The sequence below is a fragment of the Amia ocellicauda genome, chromosome 18 (genome assembly GCF_036373705.1).
Source record: "Amia ocellicauda isolate fAmiCal2 chromosome 18, fAmiCal2.hap1, whole genome shotgun sequence".
NCBI lineage: Eukaryota > Metazoa > Chordata > Actinopteri > Amiiformes > Amiidae > Amia > Amia ocellicauda.
This window is the reverse complement of record NC_089867.1, coordinates 6,061,508-6,078,197: the sequence shown is the minus strand read 5'-3', so window position 1 is coordinate 6,078,197 and position 16,690 is coordinate 6,061,508. Positions and strand designations below refer to the sequence as shown.

At 39.2% G+C, this 16,690-nt stretch overlaps 1 protein-coding gene across 2 annotated transcripts in view; it reads right to left on the bottom strand.

Moving 5' to 3' along the window:
• Positions 1-2,080: 2,080 nt before the first annotated feature.
• The window catches only part of carmil1 (capping protein regulator and myosin 1 linker 1), a 103,635-nt gene continuing 89,025 nt past the window's right edge, over positions 2,081-16,690 (bottom strand). Inside the window, exons 30-38 of one of the 2 annotated variants that reach the window (XM_066691513.1) lie at positions 15,435-15,501; positions 14,704-14,897; positions 13,838-13,947; positions 12,834-13,299; positions 8,722-8,770; positions 7,461-7,706; positions 7,179-7,328; positions 5,734-5,868; positions 2,081-4,101 (exon numbers count right to left, since the gene is read on the bottom strand). In XM_066691513.1, the coding sequence (XP_066547610.1) occupies positions 3,932-4,101; positions 5,734-5,868; positions 7,179-7,328; positions 7,461-7,706; positions 8,722-8,770; positions 12,834-13,299; positions 13,838-13,947; positions 14,704-14,897; positions 15,435-15,501 (1,587 nt within the window). In that variant the 3' untranslated portion in view covers positions 2,081-3,931. The remainder of the gene's footprint in view (positions 4,102-5,733; positions 5,869-7,178; positions 7,329-7,460; positions 7,707-8,721; positions 8,771-12,833; positions 13,300-13,837; positions 13,948-14,703; positions 14,898-15,434; positions 15,502-16,690) is intronic. The other variant, XM_066691514.1, reaches the window with a different exon arrangement.

Here is a 16,690-nt window from a genome sequence, read left to right as displayed (position 1 = left end):
CAGTTGACGAGCAGAAAACCCCTCCTCCCAGGCATGGGCGAGTTAACTTCATTCACACGCCTGCGTATACATAAGTATACATAAGTGGCGCAGATGTCCGCAGATCTGCAGAATCCTTCCTATCCCATTGGTGGAGCCGCGCAGAACTGCGGACATCTGCGCTACAGAACTGCGTCCGTATTGTATCAGACAGAGGAGCAGCTTTTCTGTGACGTTTCAAACAGTCTTTTATAATTGAGCTAGACATATTGAAAGAGCATGGTTTCTTTTATTTGCTGGTCTTGATCCATGTCACTAAGTTTTAGATCACTCATTGTTCTCCACTCAGAATTAATTGATACATCCACAATTTGAAATCACCATGGACTTTAAAACAGACGCCACTCATCTGTCTGCTATGACACGGTTATGGATGGATGTCCATGCTGTGATTGAGACTAAACATGTATGTAAATATTTAGTTTTAAGTCAATCCAAAATGAAGCACTACCATTGAACTATCATTGACCTAAAGAATGACACAATACAATTATATACATTAAAATACATTTTAAAAATATAAAATAATAACATAACGGCATAATAATTATATAAATAGAATAAATAAACAAATACATACAATTCCAATTTCACAAGGAAGCTGTAGGTGCGCGTATGTGGTTTACCAATGCAAACATTTCAACATATACGACAAATATTCTTACTTTAAAAAATAAAGACATAGGAGAATTTACTAAATATTCTTATTTACCCTTTATCCTATGTATATGACAAACAATACTGTCCAACAAGTTAACCTTGAGCCTTAGACAACTTATAGTTGGTTTGTCTTCTCATATATGTCGTTTGTAGCATTTTTTTTAAAGAAATACCATACAGCAATATAAAAATAGATTTGGCACCAATGTAGTTTTAATATGATTCATAATAATGTTCATGAAAACTAATACAGCTTCAGAAATTTTGAGAGGAATTCATTTTAGACTTGAACACAGGTTGCCACCTGCTGGCCATTCGTTAAATTGACTGTACTTTTACAACTTAAACATTTGTTTATTTGATGCTGCAGAAAATAAAACCATAATAAAAAAGTTGAAAAACACAAAAGTTTGAATTTATTTCCATAGACTAACATATTCTTATAAAATTAAAAAAACATATTGCTGCATATCAAAGGAGAGGTTTCCAGAGACATAAATAGAGAAGCAATATGACCAACAGGATGAACAGATTTGACATGCCAGTGTAACGCTGGTCGGAGATGGTACGCGTGATTCATATGGGGAATGGAGGTGTTCTTTATAAGGGCACAGATTGTGGCTCACACAGATCTGCAGTGGGATTTGACTTGGTGGAAGTTATCTGTATACAAGGATTCTTTTCACGTGATGGTTAACAAAAGATGAACTAAAATAAAACCCCAAAAAACTCGACTCCTGTTCCTGTTCAGTGGGTCACTTTGTTGGCTGAAATATGCTGCCCAAAAAGATGAATTCAGAAATTTTGAGTCATACAAAATATATACAATGCAATTATGCATCTGATTATGAATTACTGAGAGAATGCAGGTCAAGGACAAATCTTGCAAATTAAAAATATAGTTTCTTCATTCCTACAATGAATGCAGAGGCATGTTTTACAGCAACACAGCTTTCTTTCCTTCCTCTAGCATAATGTGCCATCTTGTGTCTTACTATGAGCATCTGTTAATGCTACAAATGTGGGTTGTGTTTGGCACAACCCTGGCATGTTTTAGACAGCGTTGATTAAGAGCACTTTTACTTTAATAGTCTTAACATATTATGTTGTGCCTCGTTTGGACTATACAATTCAATTGCAGTATAATGATTGTACATACATCTACAGCTGTGAGGAGACAGTGAATACGTCACCAGTATATGCAAGACAGTTCCTAATGGAGCACGTTCACGGAGATGGAAAAAATAATCACTTTCATTTAATCCAATCTTCTATAATAATGGATGGCATTTGAATACCTGCAATTAAGGATAATGTTGAATGAAGGAGGGGGGGGGGCTGTTTTGACTACAACTAAACAAAAACAACATACAAGCTCACATTCAATTTGTAAAATCATTTTTTTTTATTGGTACAAATATACACAAAGAAATCTCCACAACCTGTAGAAGTGTTTAATGAAATCTGTAAATAATGTCCTTTTTTTAACAGGAAAAATGTCAAATATTGCATAATTAAAAAATCTGAGAAAAAGAAAACAAAAAAGCCCATATTTTAATAAGAATAAAAAATTCCAGTATTTTTAAGAAATGATACATCCATATTTAGTCTAATATTGCAATCCCCGTTTCCCATATTTAAATTACACCTATCCTTTGTGCTTACCACAGTGCACTACCAGAAACCCATTAATCACTTATTTTGCGCTTTAATTCATATATTGTAAATTTTCAGAAGGAAAAAAATTTCCCTTATGTTGGATAAAAACCCATCACCAAGCACCCCTTTATTTATTTTAATAAATTATATAAAAACTTTTATTTATTTGTTATTTTTTATTAGTGTGCTTAGCAATACAGGATGTGTGTACATGAACACATATATATATATTCTTCACATGCACACTGGTCACACTCAAGTCCAGCAGCTAGTCCAGTGTCTGCTGTGTGAAAGACGCATCTTAAGACAATTTGTGTCCAGTTTATTTGCTTTATGAAACTAGGAAGATTATTTTTTTTTTGTTTTTTTGTGCAGCTACGTTATTGAGATTATTCACAGCTGAAAAAAGCAGGCAGAAGATTTTTTTTTCTTTCCCAGCTCAAACTAATAAATCCAAATATATGGCATGACATGTAACACTGAACCGAATGAAACATTGAAATTACAAATGTACTTTACAAACCATAAGCTGGATGCGAAGAGTAGTGATCAGTTCAACAGATCTACTCTTCGTGATGGTAAAATGATCAGTTGAATCCTAGTCATAGTCTTTGTTTTAATCATGATTACTTTACAATTCCATGCCAGCTGTGGTACTTTTGTTTTTTTGGAGTGGGTGGGTTACTAGGAAATGCTCAAACATTTGTTGACTGCTTCTTTTACGATTCACAAGGGTGTGCACACACAAGAACATCTGCGAAATGAAGCCGTTGTTCTCAGAGTAAGCAATTCTTTAAAGCTCGAGGTGCACCGAAGAAAAACTGAATCCCAAAGCACAAAATTCAAAGCTGCATATTAATCCATGTAGGAGTCAGAGAGTGGCTGTGACTTTTGCAGAGAAAAAAAAGTTAAAATGAAAAGAAACCAACTTAAACAAAAAAAACGAGTTCACAAGTTGATACTCGAGACTGGTAAAAAAATATATAAAAAGCCAAGTGTAAGACAGATACAACAGCCGGTGTGGGAATGAGAGAAGGCCATCATGTCAAAGCAGGGCTGTTCAGCAAGCTAAACTCCATGTGAGGCACTCAAGTGTTTTCGCACTTCAGCCCACAGAACCACTCAGTTATAGGAGTTTCCATCAGTGCTCTTGATATATTGGGCTACATAACAAAGGATGCTGTATAATGATGCTAGCCTTGGATTGAGACCTTTCCAGCCATTAAAAAAAAACACTAACCAACATAACGGCTGAGTAAAACCATTTGGGTAGTTTTCTGTGGCTATTTCTTACCAGTGTGTAAGTATTAAAGGAGAAACTTCTCTCTCTGAAGCACTTCTGAAAATGTGTCAGTGTAAAGCACGTCATTTGGCAACTCTACCCACCCAAACTGAGAATAACACTCATTTTTCTCTCTCTCTCTTCTCCTCCTCACACCATTTCTGCTCAGTCCGGGACACGGCAAAACATGACAGGGCTGGGAAATGATACTGGCTTTTCAACAGATTCCTGATTGGAAAAAGGTGAACGATAGATCGGAGTGGTGCGGTACATTTTAGTTTGTCTTTCTTTCTATACAAAAATAAAGTCTTTGTCCACCTCTTCTCCGGAGTCCCCAGATTTAGACCCCTGGTTCTGGTCTTTGTTGGGCGACCTCTCCTTTGCCTTAGACCCATTGTCCTCCGAGTGCTGGCGGATCGGGCTCCTGTGCTGGGATGCTTCCACCATAGAAGTTGGCCGCACTGCGTGGCACAATGTGAAAACAGAGCTGAGGGTCAGTGCAGTGACAAGGGAATTTCAAACCTATGTTCACTGGGAATTAACCCTCCGTTTTGTTCTAATGTATCTTTACAGGCCCTGTAAGTTCCCCTTAGTGGCCCTTGAGTTTAAGAGGAAAACAATAAAGTACATTAACTCACTGAAGTCTATACATTGGTTAATGGAAAAGCTGCTCTACTACTTTATTCAATAATTACGTTTTTTGTAATGGAACTGGGCTGTACTCTTCTATACTTTTTCAGATTTGTATCTGTTCTGGGATGACAAGTAACCCAAGTAGTACAGTGAAATCCTCAAACGAAGTCCACAAGGAATATTGTTAATATGTTTGGTGTTGTTTATAAGGTGTGGACAAACACAACCTAATGAACTCATATCTGTTTCTCAGGATGCTCTGCTGTGGTAAAATATGGGATGTAAATGCCTGGATTGCACACACTTTCACTCTCTTCTTAGATCAGGAAATTTGTTCATGATGTGCTCTGGTTGGCTTGACTTTACACTTGCCATTTCTTTCCTCCACTTTAAAATTTTCTGCATCAGGGGCATACTGTATTGTAAACATGGCCTTGAGTGATCGTTTTGGGGCCCTTGTGACACATAGCAAGTTAAGAGCAACTTTCATAAGATGCGTCTTGCATATCTGTGAAACCACAGTGGTCCTTACCTGACTACCCTCATTACATTGTAGAGCTGTGTCAAATCATACAGTGCACTGGGACTACACTGAGACCCACTAAACAGTGCACAGAACCACAGAAACCTGTTTATTGAATGTATTAGTTCTCGGTCCCTGCCTGCTCCTCTGAAATGCCTAACAAAAAATTTGTTCTCAAAGTCAAAGCCAACTGTATTTATATATTTTGTAAATACAGCAGATTGAATTTTACCCTTTAAAGGTCAAATTAATCATTTTTGAACTATTTCTGTGCTCTCCTACGCTGTGCTAATTCAAATGATTAACTGCATACAAAAGAAACGATTAAAAAAATCTTGAAATCTTGAACAATTATCTGTACTCACCAGCAGTCATTAAGAGTGTTTGTGTAATACGAATAATAATGCTTTTACAGTATAGACAGGATGCAGCATAAAGTGTTGACGGAAAAAGAGATAAAAGGGCTTTTGCCATTTATTATATCTATACTGACAGCAACCTTGAAACATGAACAAGTTTCTTGATATTCAATTAAAAAACGTCAATTTAGGATAAAGAAAAACTTCAGAAAACATATTATCATACGACATGAAAAGCTAGGTGATTTTCCAACTGGCACCAAGTTAATACTATTAGTGTTATCTTAACTTCTTTTAAAATAATTGTTTAAATCTGGGAAGTTAATAGAAAATTAGTTCAGTCTTATGTTTTTTGAGGAAAATCTAGCAGTGAAACTCAACAGATTAACACAGTGCCATTTGGAAATTAAAGCAGTATGTAGATTTACTGTAGTAGCTTCTTTGCACATGCCAAGCAAAAGGAAATATCCCTTCAAATGCCAGTGTTACGAAGCTCCTGACAGGAATCTACACACTGCCCTGCTGATTTGTGGAACATGAAAGGTGAAAGGTGAAAGGTGAAAGGTGAAAGTTCTAACCGGGTTGGGGGTTGGACTTCCTGCGCTGCTGTTCGCTCACTTCCTCTGCGGCGCTAGTGGTTCTTAATCTCTCAGCAGGGGACTTGTCTGGGTCATGATCTGAATCGAATGTGTTATCCTCCCCAGTAAGTTCCACTAAGGAGAAGGAGTCTTTCCTTTAGCGTTCGTTCAAAAAGCAATTGAAACCGACTGCCTAGTTTGGCGATCTTAATGTCAGTCTCACAAACACACACACGCACGCACCTGTTGGCAGTTAACCATTGTGGTAATGTCAGGCAGGAAAAGGGATGCAATCGACTTCTGAACTAACCCTCCGATTAAACAGTACTGTACATCCTGCAGTGTGCATATTTTTCTGAACAGGATACAATTGTTGTGCTTAGGTTGTTCAGTTTTTTTATGATTTAAAGATATTTATCATGGTTTTTTCCCTTAAGTCCTGACGCTCACAGTTAATTTTCTGTATGGAAATTCTATAAGGAAATTATAACACATTGTAATAATCATAATTTAAACCCGGTTGAAACTGGTAACATTTGATATTGCCTATTGGAAATGAATGATCAGTGTCACTAGTGTTGGGTCTGAAACAGGTGCGAACTGTCCCTGTCCTCACGTCTGAGTAAGAGACAGATCTGAGATATTTTAAGTGTTTGAACCTGTAACACTGCACACCCTGGCTCCCAAAAAGCAGGAGACGTCTATGAGTAAAAGAGATATGACTAAAGTTATGTTTGAATTTGGCACTGTATTTGAATTATTCAGGTATAATGCCATTCCACAGAAAAGAGTTCAATTCAGGGGTGAGTTGGATACCATAGTTGCTTCATTTGTACCCAACGTTAGTGACATTACTGAAGTGAATCAATGGAGGATAATGGAACCTAACACAACATGCAACACAGACAAGGTGATCAGAAGCAAACACAATGATTAGGGGATCTGGAAGGCAAGGAACAGTCACAGGAGGGAATATGTTAAAGCAGTACAATGACAAGGAACACACATTCAAACAACAATCACTACACTAAGACAAGGATCGGTGTCTATAATTGCTACAGCAGTATGGGTGCACACACAAGAGCAATATAACTTGGAATCTGACAAATGTAGAGATTAGGATACCTAGGAGTGTAGTCTCTGAGCTTGATCCTAGCAGGTTCAGTGTCAATTGAAGTTCAATTTGGTTTAAATGATTTGTGATTAACTGAAAACAAATACTACTGTCCGAAAACCTTTGCATTATGTATGGATGGGCATCTCCTATACTGTTACTGAACAGTGTGGAACCATTTCACCAGAGGGAATAAGAATAAATAAATCTGTGTCATGTATGGTCTTCACCCGCCCCCATAGATTTTGGCCAGTCCAAATGGGAATTTGAAAGGGGAGTTTAAGAAAATAAGCACCCACCTCGAACTGAAACCTAAGACCCCGTAACCTACCTTCCGGAGCTGCAGGCCAGCTGCCAGATCCACTGAGGAGTGGGCTGTTCTGGCCCTCTCCCATCTTCTCCGACTGGGCTTTCTTCAGGGGGTGTGGCAGCAGAGTGACCTTCGGAGAGACACTCCCACCTGGAGAGTCGGGGCTTTCATCTAGTAAGAGGAAACAACAATGACCAGTTTACATTGGGTGTCACTTTAGCTTGTACCAGTCCTGACCCACCCCCAACTTTGAATTTCATTCCATCACCCCTGATTGTGATTGAGTCTGAGAGTCCGGCCTACCTATGCTCTTACTGCTACTGGTACGTGGCTTCTGAGGAACTGTGGGCCGGCAGCTCAGACTGGGCTTGCTGCCCTGTGGCAGGGGTTTGGGACTGTTGGGATTGGAGGCTGAGGAAGAGTTGCGGCTCCTTGGTGCTGCCTCTGGCTTCCCTTCACTTTTCAGGCTCTTCTCTGGAGTATTTACACTCAAGTCCCCTTTGGTGGATCCAGCAACTCGGCTCTCTGGTGGGGTGGGGTGACCCTTTACTACAAAAGGAAGCTAAGTATTTCAGTTACCCAATTCTGGTTTATTTAAGTGAAGCGTAAAAAGTTTCTACAATTATTGCGTGTATACAAAACATAGGACACGTTAATCATTACATCATTTTACCATCAAGAAAAGCATCAGAAAAAAACAAAACAAAAAAAACATATTTCTCAGGAGGAGATATAAGTATAGGATATTTTAAGTAGTTTTAATGAAGTAGATAATTAAGTAATAATAAAATAATGCACACTTGAATAAAAAAGAATCAGAGACTGCTTATAGATGTGTATTTTCCTATTTAAATGTGACAAATTAGGGAACAGTACAATATGTACACTGGGATACACAGTTAATAAGAAACTCCACCTAGAGGCACGTTAACATCAACTGCAGGTGAATTTCTCCACAGACAGAGGTCTTGTAACAGCATGAAACTGACTTTTGGACAGACAGATTTGATAAATGACATCAGAACTTCCTTTCATATAGCAGAGGCAGTCTGACCAGCCTAAATAAATGTGTTTTTTGTCTTTGTCAGAGACTGTGGTGGGAAAAACAAGGGAAAAAAAAATCAGAAAAGGAAGATTTTTATGTTGTCTACAGTGATGTAAAATGTAGTACTTGATTTGCATGTTTTTTTAATCGAATAACATGGGTCACTGGGAATACAGAATTAAATGCTGTACTGAAGTCATGCATGGCTTTATCTGTATCGAAGACTGTTAAACTTGGAAACCCACTGGCTTATTTAAATGCTCGGGGACAGAATGTGGAACAAAATCTAGGCCTTTAAACCTCCAGGGGAACCGGAGCTTAGAAGTTTTGGAGTTGCTTGTTTACCATGCTTTGTAAAATAAAAAACAGCTGACAATTTCCCATACAGCAGCGAGAGCCCCGAAAGCCAATGCTTCCAATTTCCTGCTGAGCAAACTGGCCTCTCCATAGAACATTAAATGACATTAGCAGTGTGCCAAGGGGGAAATTCAGGCTGTTTTTGTAGTCAAGTGCACTTACCTGATGCATTTCCATCTGGTCTGTCTGGGCTGGGCAAGCAATCATGCGTCTGAAAACCAAAAACCACACGACCGTCAAATATGAATGATGTCTTCCAAGGTACAAGACTCTATTATAACAGAAGGAGGGACACTGATTTTCTTTTCAGATATAGCTTTGCATGCATTACTCAAATAGCACTCTTGTATATACAGTACACAGAGATCAAGTTAAAATTTGTGCAGGAAAGGGTCCTTGTAGGAAAACATTTCACTGATCACATGATCACTGTAAACATCCTTTATTTTTTCCCAAATCAGCTGTTTCGGTCACTTCTGCCACACTCCTATTTACTGTGCTTTTATGTTTTCTTTTTAAAGACAAACCTTGTGTTTAACACGGTGAAACCTTTTTTCTTTTCTGGTGAACAATGTGATTTTCGGGGCATTCTTTCCCCTTCGTATGGGGATGCCAAACATGACTGTAGTGCAGGAAAGAAGTTAATTAAAACGCAGACCTGCAATGATGATTAATCCGTCCAAATTACATGCATCATTCATTTAAGCGGAAGATAATAGAGCTAAGCTGCTCTATTAATGTTGTGCAACGATGTACAAGTGTTTTTCTTAGACTGATGATGCAGCAATCCTGACAGCTCTACTTCTGAGAGCATGAAGAGAGAATAAGATGCGCACAAACTGAGAACTGAAGAAATACAGCAATACCGACTACACAGATTCTAGTTACTTCTTTTGTTGAAGTTATAAGTTGACTTTTTTGTCCCTGTATCCCAGCTTGCGACAAAGTAAATAACCCATGAACAAATATTTTAAATTAGAAAAAATCTTTGCCATTTTAGCACAATCACACTAGGAATAACTCCAGTTTTATGCTGGTCTTCAACTAAGCTGAGTCCACAGCCTTACAAAATGAAAAGACCCCAGTTCAAACCACTCCAAAAATGTGCAAATGCGGATTATTGTCATAATAAATCCGTGTGTGGGTTGTGCGACTTGTAGCTAATTGCTTTCATGGTTTATATTGGGAACAAAAACAAACAAACAGACATAATTACGTGCATGTATTACAGTTTCCTTTAATTGCCTGTGCATTGGCATGAAAACAATCCCCTATTAACACGTTCATCCTGTCAAACTTCGACTTCCCATTAAAAGCTCATTAGAAATTCCTAAAAGATTTCAACACAGATGGGTGCCCAGCGATTTGTTTGAAAAGTTTAAGCCAGCTGCATCGAGATCTAGTAATGGTGGAGGCGACAAAAATAGTATAACTGCATAATAATAATAATAGTTGAATCAGAGAACGTATTTGTAAACCCTCCTATGCTAAATTAAAATGTTTGTATCATTTGAACAATATTTATAGATTCATTTTGCCAGTCTAAAATGGAATACACAAGTGTTCTCTTGTGACTAGAAGTTGGGTGCTGCCTACTCCCAGTCATGTTGCCTTCCCGCCTGTGGCTCTTTGTCTCTAATGGTTTCTGCTTGCCTACATTTTCACTGCGATGAGTGACATGCTGACAGAGAGCTCACTGCATATGGTGCACACCAAGAGACGTGGCAAAGCGCCCTCTACTCACCCACCTTCCAAACAGATGGCAAACACAGAGCTTTCAGCAGTGAACCAAGGTCAGCAAACAGCCACCCAAGCAAACACTATAAACCTATTAGAGCGGCAGTGCCATCAGCCTGACTTTGTTTAAGGCAGGTACCCATTACGCATGCAAAGGGCAAGGAAAGGGTGTTTGTAAATGAAGACTGACCATAGGGTATTATGCTGCACAATGTGCTATCAATAAAACATCTGACCGCTCAGTTCGCCTTCGAGTTTGTATACAACATACTAAACCAACATTTAATTCAGGTTTCCCTCAACAAATCAGCTGGTGGGAGGTTGCGTTTTGCACATATATAAGATGTCTTGAAGGAATGTGAGCACCCGCTGTTAAATATTTTAGAAACCGTCCACTTCAGTCTCGCACCGTCTTTTGGCACAGTAATGGCGTGTTTATTTATTTATCTGACACAGAAAGAATATTGACAACAGGTATGTGCTAAAAAAACTGCCGTAAAAGTTCAGACATTAAATAGTTGTTTTTGTTTTATTTTTTCAGATCTCCCTAGAACAAAACACACTACACTCTTGGTTGCTCGAAACTGTGGTTATGTGACTAGCTGTGTTTCTGAGTTCCCTTGTGCATTTGTGCTCAACTTCCATGAAGAAGTCAAAAATAATTCTCACTGATTTGGAAACATAACACATTAAAAGAAATAACTCTTCCTTATCAGAAATGGTTAAATGTTAGGATTCCTTATTTAACGTACCGGATTCTGTAGGTTCTCCTTGAGAGTAAAGCAATCATACACAAATTAATTAAAGACATGAGCAGTAATGTGAGACCATGCATCCAAAACAAGAAGGTAAACAGATTTCCAAGTCAAAGAGGGGTGATAATATGTTGAATCACAGCTGAAACGCATAAGCATGCAGTTGTAGTTGCAAAGTATTCAAACCCTTCATTTTAACCTACTAATTCTAATGCATGTCCATTAACCTACACTGGTTTATCAATTACATCTTTTCAGAGGCTGCTGGACACCGATTCGGCCTAGAGACAGGCTCATTCAACCGAGAAAAACTTGGTTGATTGAATCGAGAAAAAACAAGGGTGTGTAAATAATCGCCTGCCATTCGATTGATTGATTGATTTTCCTTTCACAGAAAAAAAAAGGTGTGTGTGTGTACAGGTTTGCAGGGGAGGCCAATGTCAAATGTAATCCTTTCTGAGTAGGATGCTTTATGTTTACTCCAGCTGCGGTACAGAGAAAGTTACCATGTGGATATGTAAGCAAAGACAATTTTAAAATTTGAATATCTGCACAGCACTACTGACTTCGATGTGACATGTTATAAACAAAGAAAAACAGCTGTGATAGAGTTGCGTTTGAACAAGGGTGGGTACAGAGCACGCTTTAACACTAGATGGCGCTGCTTTCCCATGGAACTGTCTGTACTGCTTCTGACTATACACCCAGAGATAACTAGCGGTTCTGCAAGCTAAATTATGCACTATTTATCATGCAGACAACGGGCATACACTGAATGATAGATTTGTTTAACTCTTGGTTCTCCGACTGTTTCAGATGGTCCTTACAGATAACAACTGCTTGGTCATCGTGGAGCAGATCAGGGGCTTCTTAATTCTCAGCCCTGCAACAGCGCTCAAAGGAATAAAAGCTATAGAGCTTTTCTTTTGATATCTTAAAGCTTATTTAATTCAGGATGATGTGCATGTTTAAGACCACAAACAATTCCAGTCGCATTCTAATAGCAATGTATTTTCCCCGAAGTTGGCTATTCGTTTTGGCCAGATTTTTTAATTCGGATACTTGTGCTGCAGTGATGTTTAAATGATTCGTAACACTATGCATTTGGATGACAACCCAGACATCCTGATACAGGTGAAAATGTCAATATGTCTCAAACGTATAAGAAGCCGGATTCTAGAAATCCCTTGCTTTTGCACTGACAATAGTGTGTCCTTCATACTGACATCAAAGTCAAAAGAGGTGCTTCAATAAAGTAAATCGGTTTTGGCTGTAGGGTTCATGAATATTCCCAATAATTAAAATCCTTCCCAGAGTGAAACTGGGATCATAGTTTTTTGCACATCCACATTTCACTAGTTGTGAAACGATAGAAATACTTTTCTAATTCAAAGTAAATAAAATGCCCCAAGCATCTTCAAATCAATGAGATTTTAATGACGCTTTTTATCATTAAAGCGATTTCAAAATTAGCTTGTAGGTGTTTTTATAATTAAAGAGCCTTTTGGAGTTTCATGTCTTAATCATGGTCTTTTTTTCAGATATGCAAGAATGCACATTGGGGTAGACCTGTCAGAGACGTGTCATCCAAAAAGGTTAACAGCACAGCTACACAAATTAATCAGGTGCTCTGGTTGTCTTGACAAAAATATTACAAAATGACTGCAGCCCATATGGTGATTTACATTAGCTTTAGGCCCTCTGTGTTTGAAATACTGCGAATGCTTTCCAAGCAGGCAATAGAGTGTGTTTCAAATGCCCAGGCAGTTGGTTGGTACCCACCTTATGGGCACCAGCTGCTCTCCTCTCCTGCTTGGCTTTCATCTCGGCCAGCAGCCCGCTGCCCATAACCTGCACACCGTAGCGCCTCCCTCCCTGCGGGCTGCCCTTGCCCTCCGGCTTGCCGTCTCCTTTCAGGGAGTCCTCTGAGTGCTCGTCCATGGAGTCGGGGGTCTTGAGTTCCTCAGAGCGGTCCGAGCTGCTGCTCTGGTCAGTGGCAGGTGTTTTGGCCTCTTTGCTCTTGGCCGGTTCGGCCGTTGACGTCTTCACAGGTGTCTTTGGAGAAGGGGGTTCCTCGCTCACCGTGACCACCACTGTCCCCGCCACCGCTGCAGCCGATGGCTTCTCCGACTTGGAAGAGCGGGACTTGATGAGGTTGAGGAAGCCGCTCTTACGGGAGTCACGCTTTTTCTTCTCGTCCGTTTCGCCGCCCCCTTCCTGTGAGTCGGAACTCTTCAGAAAAGGTCGCCTGGAAAGAATGGGGATGCGATCAGTAAAGCTAAGTCCCCAAGCAGTATTGCAAAATGACTAATCAGATTATTTGGATGGTTTCTGGCAGGGTTGTAGAATGATGCTGATGGGAGCGACTGACACTAACAATAGTATAGCCAGATAAATCAAAACAAATTTTAACTCCTGCCTCTTTTGTGTCAATCACTTCAGTCATTCAAAAATTTTGCACGGCTAAAGAAAACTCCTTATTAAGCTGAGATTTCACGTGTGAGGTTTTAAAGTCTATATTTTAAAGGGAACCTAATACACAATCACCATAAATGTAAGCAAAACTGTACTAAGAGCAGAATATCGATGACTTGCCTCAATTCCATTGTGGATAGGGATCTAAGTGACCTTTGTGATTTTGACCTTAAGGGAGCATTAATTTCTTTACATTCACCATTATCAGACAACCTGCAATCATTATGCTTTTACAGACACCACAAACATTTCAAAATCATACACTAAGTTAATAAAAGGTTGGGGTGGCATTAATGATTTTGTAGACTTACTTAGTCTCCATCTTGGTGAGTTTCTTGGAGAAGAATTCATCTACACCTTCATCCACTCTTCCCATGAGGCCGTTCTGCTCGCCTTCCTGTGGTGCAGCAGCACTGACCTGCTGAAGAGCACAATGAAGTAGTGTTAAATCACCAGCACTTCAGCAAAAATGAACTTATTCAAAAACCTCCATAAATCTTGTCCTTCATAAAGTCTTATATAGAAAACAAACAGTCCGCCTGAACAACAAGGAAAAGACACTTTGACTAAACAACCTGTGTATAGGTTTTAATTCTGGATAATTGAGAATCCACCCACAAAAAACCCCAACCAACAGAAATTCAAATAATCACTTGCAAATCTGTCATGAAATCCCTGTTCAAACCATGAATCCTTTTGAAAGCATCTGCCATTCCCATGACATGTGATAATTACAGACTCTGGATGATAATTAACACCTGAAATCACATCCAAGATTTTCAGCGACATCAATATTGTGGCCGTCAAACTCAGCCCACGATTGGTTAGTGGAATATTTAGTGTGATAAATAAAGGCATTCAAAAACCTCCCTTGTTGATCTATGTGCATTTTTTGTGTTCATATTCACACATTCTTTTCCTCGATAGCAGCTTGAAGGAAACTACACATATAGTACAGTTCAGGATCCTTATAGAGTAGCTAACTGTGAAGAAACACATGTGTCCATTTGGACTAAGAAGACATGTCCTAGTTTGACATTTTACAAGATGTTCAAATACCCTGAAAAACAGCTGAAGCAGCCCTGAGATAGCAATCTGAGGTAAAAATAAAAGGACTCCATTTCACAGACGTCCTGTTGATTTTTAGTCTCATTTAACGACTGCAGTGGGTACTTACTGTGATCTTGCTGGACTGTTGCTTTTTGTTCCTTTTGGGCCTGAGTTTGGTGTAGTGCTGGAGTTTCTTGCCCTCCTCGGAAGGAAGCTCAGCAATGACCCCCGATGGCCTCTTCTCTAGTTTCGGGGCCGGAGGTGGGTCCTCGATGTGGATGGGAACATCTTCGAGAGCCTTGTCCAGGTCGAACTCCATCTCTGATACAAAGACACACAAAAGAGGCGCTGAAGGAGAGCCAGAAACCACACCGTATCCCAGGTAGCATGAGATTGAGTCCCCTACATACAAAACCAGCGTGGTCGATCACCTTATGTTATCTTCTCTCCTCATTTTCACTCGAAGAGAAACTAATGCCCACACCTCCTCTGAAATGTTGAAAAAGATTGTGTTGCAATACACTCTCCTCCTCCATCATTAACACAGGAGGCTGGATTTCTCCATTATTTCTGTATATAAAGCAGATGTCTCCCCCATGGGAGGGAAGAAATTGCTGTTTGCCCTTCCAAACCTTGACCTCTCTTGCAGTGACAACCCCAATGTGTGCACGATGGTTTTCTAATGGGAGGTGTATTGAGGCCACCAGAAGCCTGAGTCGAATTAAAGAACATTTAATTTTCTCTCACCTCACAGTTAATTTCAAATCAGAAAAGTCATAAGAAATTAATTAGCTCCAAAAGCTTAAGACACGGATGCTTGGTAACTGGTTTAAAACAGCGAAACAAGAGCAGGCTTACCAAAGGCCCTTGAGACGGGTCGAAGCATTCTGCTGTGAATGCTTTTCCTCTTGGACTTGGGCGTCATCTGCCAAGCAGGAAAACAAAGAATTAACATGCTGAACATTTACTGAAAAGATGTCTTTCAGGGCAGCAGAGGTTATAGCAATGACACACGCACTTCTATCAGTTGTCCATTACTGTTTTGGTTATAAGCTACTGTGCAAACACAAAACTGGATAAACAAAACAGAAAACCAAACACAGACTCAAAACAAACAAACACACAAAAATAAAAAGCCTTGAGATGTGGGTCTATCCTAAATAGCATTGTATAGATTAGTGATCAATTTCATGTTATTACTGACAATTACTCCTTTGTGTTCACACTATAGTGATTTAATATGAATGTGAAAAAATAAGCCACTCAGTAGCAAGTAACTCTAAAGAAGTAGAACACCAAAAAAACTAAACAAAAAAACCCCACACCAATAGAAGTATCAACACTGTCCACTTTCTATCATAAATACACATTCATGTCCTCGCTATCGGGTTGTCAAGCAATAACTGCAGTACAGGACACGGCTTATAGAAGAGGAGGTCATTATATCTGCCAGGGACAAATCACAACACTCAGATTCTGTTCAGAAACTGGTTTCACTTACTGTAGGACAACTAGACCATTGTATATGTTGTGCAACACACTTTTGCAAAAGGATCATGTTTATTTACACTGAAATCCTACACAAGATGGGCATCTCACATATAATACATTGGATAGTATGGCTATTGCAGAAATATCAGTAATGAGCAAAGAACTCCAATTGCCCATTCCTTATAAAATCTGATGTATAGAATATTGCCGAAAACATCCAATTTATTTTTTATCACTGCGATTTGTCTTATTTGTAATTTTTTGGGGGGTTGAGACTTACATTTCCCATCATAGCACAATATGAAAATTGCAAGAAAAAAAGGATAATACAAAATGTGCGAGGGAACTACTGATTCGATTGAAATCGTACTTGGAAAGGAAAACTTTACATAAACCATTACCTTATGCAAATAGTGTACGCTAGGGATGTATGCTTTTGACAGTTTGTACACTTTACCCGACTTTAATATCTAATATCAGAACCTGAGCAGACTGAGACTAGAGAGTCATGCCAAAACCTGGAACAACACGGGAGCTGAAAACACAGCGGGCAGAGGAGGAGTGCGCAGTAAGAGTTACCATGACTCCAAGGAAAGAGATTAAAATACTGGTCATCTGAAAAG